The sequence below is a fragment of the Mesoplodon densirostris genome, chromosome 9 (genome assembly GCF_025265405.1).
Source record: "Mesoplodon densirostris isolate mMesDen1 chromosome 9, mMesDen1 primary haplotype, whole genome shotgun sequence".
Taxonomy (NCBI): Eukaryota; Metazoa; Chordata; class Mammalia; order Artiodactyla; family Ziphiidae; genus Mesoplodon; species Mesoplodon densirostris.
Genome location: NC_082669.1, coordinates 59,177,428 through 59,193,130, shown reverse-complemented (window position 1 = coordinate 59,193,130; position 15,703 = coordinate 59,177,428). Strand labels below are relative to the sequence as shown.

The 15,703-nt window shown below is 40.1% G+C and overlaps 1 protein-coding gene across 1 annotated transcript in view; it reads left to right on the top strand.

Annotated features, from left to right (window-relative positions):
- Positions 1-7,233: 7,233 nt before the first annotated feature.
- CDK14 (cyclin dependent kinase 14) overlaps positions 7,234-15,703 on the top strand; it is a 614,965-nt gene continuing 606,495 nt past the window's right edge. Inside the window, exons 1-2 of the mRNA XM_060108929.1 lie at positions 7,234-7,416; positions 14,183-14,214. Coding sequence (XP_059964912.1) covers positions 7,326-7,416; positions 14,183-14,214 — 123 coding nt within the window. The 5' untranslated portion in view covers positions 7,234-7,325. The remainder of the gene's footprint in view (positions 7,417-14,182; positions 14,215-15,703) is intronic.

The following is a 15,703-nucleotide window of genomic DNA, read 5'->3' as shown; positions in this document are numbered from 1 at the left end:
TAACCACTGTACCACGTGGGAAGCCCCAATTGTATGTCTTTTAATTACACACTTCTAATTTCTTCCCATAAGGTTAAAAAAAGGCAAATTACAGTGCTAGAGTTTAGGAGTTTTGACCCATCCATAAACCTGTTTGAGTTTGGCCAGTTCCTTGCACTCTCTTCTCCAAAATTGTTCCTTTCTATACAATAAGGACAATCATAATTATACCCAAAATATATCAAAAGAAAAAGAAAATGCCATACATTGTGCTACAAAAATGCTTTATTAAAGAAAAGATTTTGGTAACCAAAGTGTGTCTCAGTCTAAAACTGGAACCTCTTGGGGATAGTCACTTGGCATGTCTATGCCCATTTCCTTTGTGTAACATAGTGATAATGATAATGTCTCTTGGAGTAGTATGGGTTAAAGTAAGATGAGATCATCAATTTGTAGCCCATTATAAAGCCACAAGTTATTCTAGTTACATTTTAAAATTATGAATAGTAAGCTATTTAGCCAGGGAACATGATATATCCAACGACATCATCAATATAGTTATCCTATGGATACTTTTTCTGGCTTGTAAGCACTTTATTAGAATAGGCACGTGGGCGCGGAGCAACTAAGCCCGTGCGCCACAACTACTGAAGCCCACGTGTCTAGAGCCTGTGCTCTGCAACAAGAGAAGCCACTGCAATGAGAAGCCCACGCACCACAATGGAGAGTAGCCCCCACTCGCCACAACTAGAGAAAGCCCGCGTGCAGCAATGAAGACCCAATGCAGCCAAAAAAAAAAAATTAATTAATTAAAAAAAATAGGCACGTGGGGCTTCCTTGGTGGTGCAGTGGTTGAGAATCCACCTGCCAATGCAGGGTACATGGGTTCCATCCGGGAAGATCCCACATGCCACGGAGCAACAAAGCTGTGAGCCACAACTACTGAGCCTGTGCTCTAGACCCCGTGAACCACAACTACTGAGCCCGTGTGCTGCAACTACTGAAGCCCACGTGCCTAGAGCCCGTGCTCTGCAACAAGAGAAGCCACCACAATGAGAAGTCTGAGCACTTCTCAGTGAAAAGACAATCCTCAGAATGGGAGAAAATATTTGCAAATGAATCAGCGGACAAAGGATTAATCTCCAAAATATATAAACAGCTCATGCAGCTCAATATTAAAGAAACAAACAACCCAATCCAAAAATGGGCAGAAGACCTAAATAGACATTTCTCCAATGAAGACACACAGGTGGCCAAGAAGCACATGAAAAGCTGCTCAACATCACTAATTATTAGAGAAATGCAAATCAAAACTACAATGAGGTATCACCTCACACCAGTTAGAATGGGCATCATCAGAAAATCTACAAACAAGAAATGCTAGAGAGGGTGTGGAGAAAAGGGAACCCTCTTGCACTGTTGGTGGGAATGTAACTTGATACAGCCACTATGGAGAACAGTATGGAGGTTCCTTAAAAAACTAAAAATAGAATTACGATTACCATAGATGACCAGCAATCCCACTACTGGGCACATACCCAGAGAAAACCATAATTCAAAAAAATATATGCACCCCAATGTTCATTGCAGCACTATTTACAATAGCCAGGTCATGGAAGCAACCTAAATGCCCACTGACAGATGAATGGATAAAGAAGATGTGGTACATATATATAATGGAATATTACTCAGCCATAAAAAGGAATGAAATTGGGTCATTTGTTGAGACGTGGATCTAGAGACTGTCATACAGAGTGAAGTAAATCAGAAAGAGAAAAACAAATATCGTATATTAACACATATATGTGGAACCTAGAAATTGCTACAGATGAACTAGTTTGCAGGGCAGAAATTGAGACACAGATGTAGAGAACAAACGTATGGACACCAAGGGTGGAAAGCCGCAGGGTGGTGGTGGTGGTGGTGGTGTGATGAATTGGGCGAGTGGGATTGACATGTATTCACTGATGTGTATTAAATTGATGACTAATAAGAAAAAAAAAAGAATAGCACAAAGAACGTACATATACCCTTTACCTAGATTTGCCTATTAACATTTTGTACTGTTTGCTTTATCATTTTTGTATGCTTTCTCTATTGATCTTTTCCACTCTACGTATGTCTATTTTTTTCCGAACTGTTTGAAAGTAAGTTGCATACATCATGCATCTGTTAATGTTTTTAAATTAATGTAATTTAATAACTTTCTTCAAAGTAAAAATAATTTTTCTCAGATAGTTCTATCATTTACCAAAATGTAGAGGCCACTTGGAGCATTATATTTTACCTTGCTTTTATCCTGTTTTAACCACCATTCATGAGGTCCTTTTCATGTCTTATATCTGGACTCTACTATTTAGATTGTCCTTTAATAAAATCTGAAGTCTTGACATAAGTACCTGTTGCTACAACATAAAAAGTTATAGCTATGTCATGTGACATGTTACAGAATTTTGTCAAGTGCTAAATTCTTGTTACATAATTTTGATTGAAGAGAACTCATTTTCTAATGTAAATGCTTGCATTTTAGTAATTGGACTAATTAGATTTCTATTTAGTAAAAGAAAATAAAAAAATAAAGTGTTAAAAAATAATTAACTAGGGTAACTGTTTAGAGTTCTAAGAGTATATTTAATTACGTTAGTTTCTACCACTTTAGTAATTACAGTCAACAATATGTCTTAATCTTTAGCTATCTACACTGGCTAAATTCTAAAATTTTACATTAATTAACATATGTTTTCACTTTAACTTCACTTCCCAACTCTAGTCCCCACATCCTTGGCATCCTTTTTTCATAGATTTCTTTTCTCTGATAATATCTTTTGATACTATTTCAGGTCAGTAAATCGGCTTCTGCTTTTGTTGGTACTTTAGATTCTAATCAAATCCTCTGTATTTCATCTAATTTAGATTAGGATTCATTCCCTTAAAATTTACTGCCAGTATATGAGCCTGCTATTTTTCTTATATGGACAAGATCCATTCATAAGAAAAGCATAATTTATGTGTAACATGACTAGAAATAATGTATCTTAAATTTCTCATAATTTTTATCAGTGGATCCTTGTCTCTCCTATTTGTGTATTAATTACTCTTCATTAATATATCACAGTGTTTAAGCTGGGAGAGCAGAAATTTCACCATTCAACTTAGAATTTGGCCGCTATGCATGACCCTAGAGGTCAGCTAGTTCAAGACTCTCATTTTACAGGTAAGAAAGTGTGTAAATCACTTATTTGTCTAAGGCCACACAACACTTTGTGATAGAGTAGGGACGAAAACCCATGAGTCCTGGGTCTCCAGCCACTGCTGCTGTTACTCTAGGTCTAATTAATACACACACATACTTTAATTGATGAATTCGATTCAGTTCAACCCATGCTGGGTTCAGCCCCTCGGTAAGTTTATCTGTTTATAGGCAGACACTGCACCTTTAATTCAGGCCAGCCAAAACTATAACCTTGTGAATGAGAAGTTCAGATGGAGAACTGGCACAGATCCATCCTCCCACTGAAAATACATATGCCACACAGATGCTGAATAGTCATCTTTGTTCTGAGGACAACACGTTACTTCTCAGTGGCAGCAATATATTCTCTAATCATTTGACAAACATTTAATTTACGTCCACTATGAAACAGGCATTATACCTTTTGTATCTAGGGCCCTTGCCCTCAGGGAGCTTACAATCTAAGATGAAGGCAAATGTCAAACAAATAACCATATAAAGAGTTGAATCTGGGAATTCCCTGGTGGTCCAGTGGTTAGGACTCTGGGCTTCCAATGAAGGGGGCACAGGTTCTATCCCTGGTTGGGGAACTAAGATCCCACAAGCTGGGCGGCATGGCCAAAAAAAAAAAGTTGAATCCTATAACATAAGTGTACATATATTAAAAGCATCCAGTTAAAAACTTCCTTCTTTGTATCAGTTTCTTGCAAAATTAGCCATTTTAATTTATAAACAACAAAGGAAGCAGATAAGCATGTGCTGGGAGTTGGTTATTCGTAATTGCCAAGGTTTACTTGGTCCATTACTAACAACTGTTTCTCCTGCAAGGTATACCATTGTAATTAGGTGAAATTTTTTTGGAGTGGGATAGGTAAAAATGAAGTAAATATTATGATTGTTTTAAATTACTATTTCTATTATTATAAACAATGCATTTTGGGGGGATAAAACATTCAAATTATACTTAAAGGTACAAAGTACAAAGAAAATGTTCTCTCTACAGTAAGTCCCCTACACGAACCTTCAAGTTCTGAACTTTCAAAGATGCGAACGTGTATTCGCATGTCTCATCACGTAAGTTAGTTCATGTGTCTGGCATACATTGTCACGTGTGTGCATCCTCTACAAGTGGTTGTGCTTTTGTGTACTTTACTGTACAGTACTGTATAGAGTACAGTAGTACAGTGTCTTTATTTCAAGCTAGATCTGTAAGAGGACGATTTCATTGAACTCTTTGCTGTGCAACATGAGGAGCTTACTGATGGAACTGGAGGCCCAGAGAAAGGACAAAGAGAGACAAGAGGAAGAAGAAGTAACTGAAGAACCAAAGAGATTCATGATGCAGGAAATGGGAAGGGGATTTTCTTCATTTGAGGAGGCACTGTTAGTTCTTGAGGCACATGACCTGAACATAGGAGGATACATGAAGGTTGCAGCAGCTCTTCAGAATGCAATCCAGTGCCACCACGTCATCTATGACGAGAAAAAGAGCTTCTACCCAGACATCACTGGATCATTTTTTCAAGAGGGTAGATAGAATTGAATCCAGCAAGGAACCAAAACCAGTGCCGTCAACATCAGGCATGAGTGAAATTGCATCTTGCCCTCCATCTCCTATTGCAAACGATCCTTCAGCTCTACCATCTCTCACCTCCTCTTCCTCCAAGTCCAAGTTCATTGGACTTACGAACAAGTTGGACTTACAAATGTGGTCTCGGAACGGAACTTGTTCATATGTAGGGGACTTACTGTATTCTGGGTATACACACTTACAGTTTGTTGTTCTCTTCTTTTTCAGAAATTTTCTAAGCACATAGAAACATATACATGTCTAATTTTTTCTTAGAAATATGAAAACGGGTTAATGGTAAACTTTTTTTCACTTACTCTAGACATATTTACACAATACATATTGGTCTATCTCATTTTTGAAAACGTTTACCTGTTGTACCATAGTATGCATATACCATAATTTATTCAAACAGAAGTTTATCTTTTAAAAGGTCAATAATACTAAACACTGGGAAGGTAAAACAGAATATGAATATATTATATATATTCTCACATACACACACGTATATATGAAACAGCCATGATCAGAGTGAATAATATGATTAATAGGACAGCCACAGATGTATAGTTGTCAAAGTTCATTCAGTTAATGACTACTTCTTCATCTTTGTTGACAGGTAGAACCCATCAGTATTTTGATTGGTTGCTTTTGTCTTTTCATTCAAAGCTGCTGATACCTTTCTCCCTAACTAACCTGAGTAGGTGGTGAAAGTCAAACTTTTTCCTTTCTGAGGCCATGCTTGGTGCTGTCAGTGATATCTAGTTATAGTCCCCAGGACTCAACATCCATTTTAAGTCATACGGACTTTCTTGAGGAATTCCCCACCCTCCTCTGCCCCCACTTGGCTTGACTTCCTGGCTTTAATCAGCTGCAATTTATCAAGTCCCTATAATGTGCTCAGTGCAGAGCAGAACAAATCAAAGTGTTCTACCTCACAATTTAAGGAAGGCAGGGGGCTAGTTTTTGTTTTCAGATAAAAATCTATTAATAAAACATAAACTCCCCAAAACTTCCTTTAAACCAAACAACATTGTCGCACGCTCACAAGCTCTTTTTACTTACACAGCCAGATGACTCAAGATTACTACATTTCTATTCATAAGGAGTTTGCTGGCCCCAAATCAACACATTCAGGCTTTCCCCCATCTTCCTTCTCTCTCCCCTGGGAGACTGACTTTTGGAGGCTTGCTGCATCGTGTTTTAGCAGAATGAAGACGGTGTGTGTTTGCTGCCTGAACTGTAGATTCTGGGATTTTATAAAGCCTCCCCCCCGCCCCGCTTTTTAAAGTTGCTTTTTTGATGTAGGGGACGAGGAGGTCAGAATGTTTAGAGTCTGAGTCTTCCAGTTTAGAAATATATTCTAAAAATGGTAAATAGACTAAGGCCCTCTGTTTGCTATTTACTACAGAACTGGGTATTCATTTCAGAAATCAGCTACATTACCGTCCGTCACTCAGTGTGACAGAGAGATGAAGGAAACAGAGCACTAGCCCTGCCTTGGGGAGTTACAGTTGACGCTTCTGCTTTTGCACTTGATTCTCCTAAGAAACGGGCCCATCTTTCCCTTTAGTTCTTTCCCTTCAGTTTCCTTGGCAAAACTGAAGAAAAAAAGTCACCGTCAAACCTGAGCGCATCCCCGAGGCCTTTCCACTCCCCTGACCCGGAGGCATTCGTCTCGGCCAACCCCCCACCCCCAATTCCAAGCTCTTTTCACAAGAGATTGCGGCAGGGAGAAAACCACTACGATGAACGATCTAGGCTCAGCCCCTTTCCTTTCGGGGCCTCCCCACAGCGCGAGAACCGTGTCCCCAGTGGCGGCCCGCTCCCAGCCTTGCCCGTTCGCGGCCCTCCGCGGGCCCGGGTCCTCGAGCGCGCGGGCTGGGCTGGCAGCCGAGGGAGCAGCGCGGGGTCGCGAGCAGGCCAGGGAGGGTGGCAGAGGACTCGGGCTCCGAGCGGGGGGCCGAGCTCGCTCCGGGGTCCCGCGCCCGGGGGCCTTGGCCGAGGGGGAGGCGGGGCGGCGGCGGCGGCGGCGGCGGCGGGAGGGGGTTGAGGGCGGGGCGGCTGGCGGTTCCGCGCCGCGGCTTTTTCTCCCGAGCGCCCGAAACTCTCCCCGCCCGCGCCCCGCGCCCTCGGCGACCCCAGGCTCTCGCACCTAGTCCCCGGCCCGCCCCCGCCCCGCCTCCGCCCGCGCCACCCCCACAGCCGGCTGCCGGCCGCGCTTATCTCGGTTACAAAGGAGGGAAAATGAGTCGGGCGGCGGCGGCGGCGGCGCGGCGCGGGGCCACCACGGCGGCGGCTATCGCGGCCGCCCCCGGCACCACGTAGAACGCCCCCGCTCGTCCAGCCGCGGCCCAGGCCAGAGTGCAGCCTGCCTCTCGCCGCTCGCCTCCCCAGCCCTGCGCGTCGCCTCGCGGCCGGAGGAGGAGGAGGTGGAGGAGGAGGAGGAGGAGGCGCCGCCTTCGCCGCGCCGCGCGTCCTCGCCGTTGTCTGCGCTCGCTCTGGACCAGTTTGGGGAAGTTGGGCGAGCCCCGTGTCGCCCAGATGTGCGACCTCATTGAGCCGCAGCCGCCCGAGAAGATCGGCAAGATGAAGAAGTTGCGGAGAACTTTGTCGGATAGTTTCAGCCGCATTGGTGAGTGGCGTGCTGTCCCGGGCACCCGGCCCGGCGCCCCCATGCCCGCGCCCTCGGCCCCGCGCTTCTGGCACTGGCGGTGCAGCGGCCACCCGGGACTGGCGTGGGGGGCGCTGCGCGCGGAGGGTGGAGGGAACAGTGCCCAGGACCTGCGGGAGGGCGACGACAAAAAGGAGAGACACCTCTTTCCCTCAGGACCTGAGGGTTTATTTGTGCATGATCTTAAGCCTACAATTTGGGTTCCCTCTCCTCGCCACTAGCGCTCCTGCTTTCGCGCCCGCCGGGGACAGGCGGCGCGGCCGCCTGGGTCACCAATTTTTTTGCACGCAGGCTTTGGTATTGGGTGTTTGGTCAATAATTTAGCTTTGTAAATTGGTGAAATGTTGAGTTTGTACCTTGGTATTGTTTAACACATCCAACCTAAAGAGAAGTGGGACAGATACCTTGGGACCTTTTGTTCGGTACTTCGGGTCCTCGAAAGCGAGATTTGGGCGTTCAATCTCGAGTCCTCTGAATCTTTCCATTGCTGCAGAGAAATTCGCGCCGTGAACTTGTCTGAACATTTAGGAATAAGTCCCCCAAACTTCTTCCATTTACTAGACCAAGGCTATTGTCTTTAACGCAGCCAACCAATTGACCGACAGATAACCGACCGAGAAATGTTTAGGACATTTAAGAATAAATCCATGTCACGGACTGTAACAGGGTGACAACAGTGTCACGTGGAATGGGTGGTTAGATTTCTAGGGTTGGCCATGAAAACCCCTTTTAACCTTAAGACGGTAGCTATCTTCTGTAACGTCTTAACTTTCATTTACACAGGTAACTGCTTTCAGCAAGAAAATTGTACAAAATAACCCCTCAGAGTCCCTAAGGAGCCTCTAGCCTTTGTTTCACTTGTTTAGCATGTCATCCATGTTAATGAAGGTGTTAATGGAAATTAAGCATAAGGTGCTTAATTCCTTAAAATAAAACCCTGGAGTGCATATGAGTATTGTCCTTGTCCTTCCAGCCATTCATTTAAAAATCATTGTATAAGTGCATCGTGAAATATGCAAACTTTCCTCAAGTCAAAAAAATGTTTAGCCTACTTTTCTTTGTTGTCTTTTAACTGAAAATTCCATATTGGTATACATAATCTTTCCCAAGATGACTGTAAAGTTATGGTGTGAAACCAATATTTAGCCCTGTTTTTACTTATTTTGTGTATGGGATATTTGCAATTTTACTCTTAGGAGTTAGGGATGTGTATGAAGAGCCCCTGCATTCAAATGAAGTTTGAAGCCAGGAAGAGTGTGAGAAAGCAAGGTGTTGAGTAGCTGTGCTTTATTAAGGAGGATGTTTCAGCCCCTGACCCAAACTATCACAGAGGCGGGTTCTGGAGTCCATTAAGCCCTGTTCTATAAGGCATTAACTGTATATTTACTAATGCTAATGACTCTGTTGGAACTCTTCCAGTTTTGTGTTAAATAATTCATTGCAATTGAATCTCAGTAAGAAACCAAGAACATTAATATAAAAATTCCTTATGTTTAGGTAATTTCAAGGTTTTGATCGACAATCAGTAGAATTTAGATTAACTACAATGCTGGCAAATGGGGTATTATAGTTAATTGGATTTTCTAGCTTACAGAGATTTAGTGATGTGAAATTCCTTTTGCTTACAGCTCTTGTTAAAATGTCTTCTAAGTTCTAGTAGATTTTACTTCCTCCCTTTCAGAAACAGTACAGTGAAGTGATCATAACTGATTATTTCTTGTATTGATGGAGGGTCATGATTCGAATAGCAGATCTTATTCTGGAATACTGTAAAAGGAGATAAAGAGGTTTTAAGTGATTATGATTGTATCACAAGCTCAAGACATTCATTAGAGTAGCATTACAGAAAGTAAGTCTTTGTTATCTTTGTAGTTTTTGAAGTTTTATTTGTAAAATCAAAAAGCATGCAATCAATCTGATTATTTAAGGATTTTTAAGGTGCTGGAGGCTGTTGAATTGAGGCTTTACTGTGGGATTACGTAGTGCATAGATTTAAAGGTGTGGGCTGTGTGTCAGATGGACTAGGATTTCTGGTGTTGCCGCTTCTAGTGGAGTGACCTTGGACAGGTCCCTCACCTTCTGAGCTTCAGTTTTTCAAGTCAGTTTTGTTATTGGCATTTAGTGAAATAATGCATATAATGTCCTGTGTTGTATGGAATAAAGACTCAATAGATGTTCATAATGTGTAATTATCATTATTGGTGATTACAACATGCTGACGTATGGATCTTCTAGGTGGAAAGCAAGAGAAGTAAGAGAAGTGACCACTGACTTTACAGTGTGGCTAACCTGAAAACAGGATGGGTTTTGGAGTTAGGCTGATCTGGGTTCGAATCCCATTTTCCTTGCCTGCTGTGTGCCTTGGGCAACAACTAGCAGAATTTCCTTAGATCCTAGAGTCCTTATCTGTCAGTTTTCTTAAGGTTGTTGTGAAGATTAGACCAGATAAAATACATAAAATATCTAGTGCAATATCTGTCACATGGTGAAGATCAATATTGGAGGCTGTTATTATTCCTTCTGATTTCTCTGTTTATCTCCTATCTTCCTCATTTCTTCGTTGGTACTTCATGAGGCGATCAAAGAGTGAGTGGTTTATTCCTGCTGAGTAATCCAACATCTCAGTATATTCATTCCCTTTAACCAATCTACTCCGGCTTTTGAGATAAACATACTGACTTTATTTTGCTTTTTTAGTATGATTCAGAAGTGTAGTTTGTTATATGGTAAAATATACAGTATCATCGTTTAGCCATGAAAAATTAGTGATCATCTATAGAAAATGAGGACAATTTTTGAAAGTCTATGATATTCATTAATTATGGATTAATAATCCATTATTATAAAAGATTAATAAAAATTCTAACTATACAAAAGCGACAATGCTAATGTTTAATTTACTCACACATGAAAGATCAGGCTAACTTTGTCACTGCCCACCTCAAATACAGCTGATCTGAGATTACTATGTTATAAAAGGTCTAATAAAACACATTGGCTTTCAAGCCATAGCACTCTCATTTACTACATCTGCCAGGGAGTGACTATAACACAGCTATGGTTCTTTTATAAGACGGGTGTAACTGAGTTTCAAAGTCATCCATTGATTTCAGGAATGAGTATTTATGGTTTTCTGCTAAATAGTGTCAGTGTGTTCACTTACTAGGAATTACTATAGTTGTCTCACGCTTCTTTTTAAAATTTAGGTTAGCATAAACAAAGACAAATGGGAACCTAATTGTTTAAAAAATTCATATTAAAATTCATTTCCTCTTTTCTTTCATTGTTTCTTTTTTATTTTTGAATGATTGCCTAGAAGGAGAAAGGCTTTCTGTAATATCCCGTGTAAGATTAAGGTCGAACTGACATTTCTTCATATTCATTTGAATGCATTTCTTCACACTTAGTTGGATGATCTTCTAGAGAAAGGAAGTTTATACTCTGCGATATACGAGATGAACCTTACGTATACCATTTCTTTGAAAGATGCAGTTTGAGAGATAACTGAATAAAAGGAAGAGGCTATGGTTACACTGAATTTGGGGGTTTGTTACCTTGTTCTGTAAGAGTGTAATTTTAGAGTCCAGCTGTCACCTGATAAATCCATTCTGTCAAAAAGAAAAATGTAAGGTTAAAGCTTCAGAGGCAAAATTTAACTATTGTACCATATCCTCTCCCAATGTAGTTTCAAAAGATTTTAATTTGAAAACTGTGAAATGGAATTTATGATTCTTTCATAAGAGAGAATAGTACATAGTTTTCATATGCCAAAACTTTAGTGTATCTCAAAGGGTAAGATGCTATTCTTTTGCCTTTGAAGTGCAACTCATTAATTCTGCCAATAATTATCGAGTACCTCCTATGTGCTAGATATTGTGCTGGCATTCATATTCAGTGACCATTGTTACTGGTCCCTGTCCTCAAGGACTTTAAGAGAAGACAGGCCAGTGAATGCGCATGGACAAATTCTACCATGAAGATTAGCATAATTTGCTGTTGAAGTACATAGGAGGGGATACCATTTTAGTCTTGGTGAGATCATGGAAAAACTTCTGGAGGGAGCAATGTCTGAGCAGAGGACTGAATAGAATATCTGATTATCTTAGATGGCTTAATATATGCCCCTTTGTTAACCCAGAAAAATGTAATATGCTTGTTATTCCATGATATCCTTGAAGACAATTGTGGGTTTGTATTTACATGAATAATTAATGACAATCAGAGAATGTAATCAATAAGATGTTGTGTGCTTGTCTAGGTCAGAGTTTATTCATCAATGACCTGGTAAATATTTGGCAAAGACATCTTTAATTGGTCTTTTTTGTTACCACTGACTGCTGTTCAGGGAAAGGATACAATATTTAAAAGAAACTATGCAAGGTGTCAATCTAGCAATGAAGAGTTCAATGAAAGGGTAGACTTCTTGGTCTTAAAATATTCTCCCCTCTGGTGTCCTGGGCTTGAGAATAGTGTACGGGGGAGATAATCTGGCTTCCTGCTCTTTATATCTTAGGAAATACACCTGCAACAACCCTTCTATTTCCTCCTTTTCTTTCTACCTACAGATCCCACCCCTTTATCCAGAATGTTGGAGGAATTGGCAGGACTTAGGTGGCAAGAGAGAAATAGTCCAGTCTGGGTGTTAAAGACATTCTGGTTTCTACTCTCCTAATCTCTCAACTTGAGGGTCTTCGTTCCTTGTTTGCAATTCCCTGAGAGAAGTTATCAACTGTAGTTCTTACTGGTTGCTTTGCTTAGGAAAACCCATGGCTAAATCTCTAGAACTTTTATCATGTCCCAAGTAAAGAAGATATATTTAAATGTCTGTGCTGTGAATGATAAGCTTGCTGCTGTAGCTTTGCACTTTGCATGGCAGCCACATAATGTGTTTTACCTTAATCTTTGTTAAATGAGTGAGGTATGAGGCTGTACAATAATTCACTTTGTATTTGAAATCAATGAGCTAATCATTTCCTATTCCAAAAAATTGGGTTTTTTTAAGATGGAACAACTTGTCTATATTTACGTAGGTCACTAATATTTTATAAAGGAATCACTAGTCAAGTATATTAATTAAAGGACACGCCTTGGGTTGAGAGAGTGAGGGGTATAGTTTAGTAACATTGTTGACTGATATTTAAAGAAAGCCTTCTGGATTAGAAGTTTTATATTGTAAATTTAAAATGTCACCATTAAGAATCACCTAGGATCTTCTACCTTTCTATCCAAGTAGGTTATTTTATTTTATTTATTTATTTGGCCACACCAAGCAGTTTGTGGGATCTTAGTTCCTCCACCAGGGATTGAACCTGTGCCCTTGGCAGTGAAAACGTGGAGTCTTAAACACTGGACCACCAGGGAATTCCCCAAAGTAGGTTATTTTAGATTTAATATAAATTAAGTCAAATACATTATGTAATATGGGTGAGTAATTGAATGCAAGATAAACCATTTGAAACTGGGACAAAGATCTGTCTTCTTATTTTCCATTCGGAAGAAATGGTTCTCTAATAAAGGAAGTAGAGAAAACTATTACAAGATCAGTTTCTTAGGCAAAAGGGGAAGACTAAGAATTAAACTTTGAGAAACATTTTATCTCCCTTGACCTACCCTTTTCTGCCTTAACTCATCACCACAACCACAGACTTCTTGATGTTTTAAAAAGACAAATTTATAGAATGACAGAGAAAACAACCTTTGCAAGATTGCTAGACAGTATAATATAAGCTTTGATGCGATGGCTTCAGTTTAGGCACAGGACTTCTCTCAGAGCCTAACTGCCAAAACAATTTGTTTTCCATTGCTTTGGTCAGGACATAGCTTTCCAAGTAAGAGCTACACAAGCACTTCTATCCTGAATAGAACTACCCAGTATAGACCAGTAAGCACTTTTGCACAATTCTGTACCTCTGAAACATTTCTCCAACTTGTGTTTTCAGCTAAATTCACTCCTTTGTGCATTCTCCTTAATCTGAAACATTCTAAATAATTGTAGGGTTTAAGGAACTAGGTGTTTGCCAACTATATATATGAAATACTTCTCTTTCTCTTTAGAGTAATAAAATTTCAATTCTGAAGTCATGAATATTTAAAATAAATTTTAAGTATTTGCTAGTACCTATAAAATATTCCACATGTATTGTTTCCTTTGGTGTGATACTTTGTTAGAATAGTTATCATGTTGAAACTGTTTGAATTACGTTTCTGCAGTGCTTATTTTACACACTTGATCTTTCATCATCAAACTTAAACTTCTCGCAGTATGAAAATCTCATTCTGGGCACTGTGCAGAGTGGATGTCTTCCTGACAACTGGTTTGGGAGGTCCAGCCACCATGCATAATGATAGACCAGCAAACACCAGAAGTTTAAGGGGAAATTTTTTTAAGATTACTTTTTGATTCTTTAATACTTTCATTAAAACATTTTCCTACTAAAGAAGAAATAGAGGAAAGATATGCATACTTCTTTTCCACAGCTGGGAGGATAGTTCCACTTACATATTTATGAAAGTGTCTCACAAAGATGCGTGCTGTGCAATTCTCTCTCTCATTTGCAGTTTTCACATTTATATCATAACATTGTTATTCAGGTTGGGGTATGATTTTACTTTTTGAAATGAAAACACCATACTGCTTTGGGGTTTTTTTCTGTTTTTTAGAACTTAGATACTTAGTCTCTGAGATGTTTCACAATAACTGTTTCCTTTCCCCCCTTTTTTTTTATAGCTTTGAAGAAAGACGACACCACCTTTGATGAGGTAGGTTAAATTTCTTCATCTAATGTTAGAAGTATTTAATTACGGCCAGGTAAAGTCAGTAGGTGCCAACTTTGCACTTAGAAACAAACAAACAAAAAAATGCCTTAAAACAAAAAACAAGCCATGGCATCTCTTTATTTAGTTACATTATGTTATTTTCCAGTTTTAAACAACTGTTCAAATTGAATTTTGGTATCAATCAACAGAAATGTGTCTTATGAAATTAATAAACAAAAGGCACCCGCAGGCCTTTGTTTTGTTGCTTTCCTGATGTTGGTAGTGCTGGTGAAGCCCAGTGTGATGTGTGTACTCAGGGCATGTCTGGAGCTGTTGGCAAGTTGGGCTCCACGGCTCCCTTGCAGCCCTCCTCTGAACTACGGTATGATGCGATGTTGACGCCACATATTGTCTGTCAGACTCCCAAAGGAGGAGCTGACTTTTCCTGTTTCAGTTTTCCTATTCTTTGTATATCAGATCTGTCTTTATCTACTTGCCACAAAGTAGCAAAAAAGCCTGTTCAAGAAAGGCAGAGGGTTCCTGTGTAATTAATAACATTCTGAATGTGATTTTTCAATTGTACTCTTTCCTGAGTTTTTGGTAGTATCAGTGGGAATCACCAGAGGAATAATGTGTTTACAGAATGTTCTCAAGAGTGCTGTAGAGTGAAGTGTTTGATTGTCACCATCCAAAGCCACAGTGACTGATCTGTGTTGTAAACTGGGCCATATATATACATATATATACATATATATATATATATATACACACACACACACACACACATATATATATACATATATATATTGAGTGTTTATGTATGAACACAGATGTATCTACAACACAATGTGCTTATCCTGCAGCCTGATGAAAGCATAGATTAGTTTGGTTGTGGTTTGATTTGTTTTAACAGTTGCAGATTCCATGAAATATGCTACCTGTCCTCCCTCTGCTGCAGTGCTTCAGAGAGGAAAGGACATTTGTGCTCATGGAAAGTCCCCTTGGCCATGTGGCTGGCTGTGGTGCAGGACAAGAGCACTCAGGGGGAACCTGCTCCAGACTGGGATTTCTGGACGGGACCCATGACATTTGGCTCTCATGGTCTGCTGCTTTGTCTGCTGCACCTGTTCTTTTTTTCCCCCGGGTCCAGCTCTACAAAGCTGTGTGTCCCTGGACTCCAAAGCAACTTCCCCTGCCAGCATTCCTGAAACATTCTGTGAAACTTAGTGATTCTAGACCTGAAGCAATAAAGGAGTCTTTTCTTTCCCATCTGTAGTGGGTAATAATGATGTTCCCCTCTAAACCTGTATTTCTGGAATTTCTGCAGTGTTACTGAGATGTTTTTAGGAGAGTATTTTCTTTCTTCTCAGAAGAACTCAATGTGAGAATATTGGGCACCTTTTCTCTCTTCATAAGGAAAAGTCTCCCCTTTAATTATGTAGGTAATTTAAGTTTACATTAAAAAAAAAATAAGGAAAAGGAAAAGAAAAAA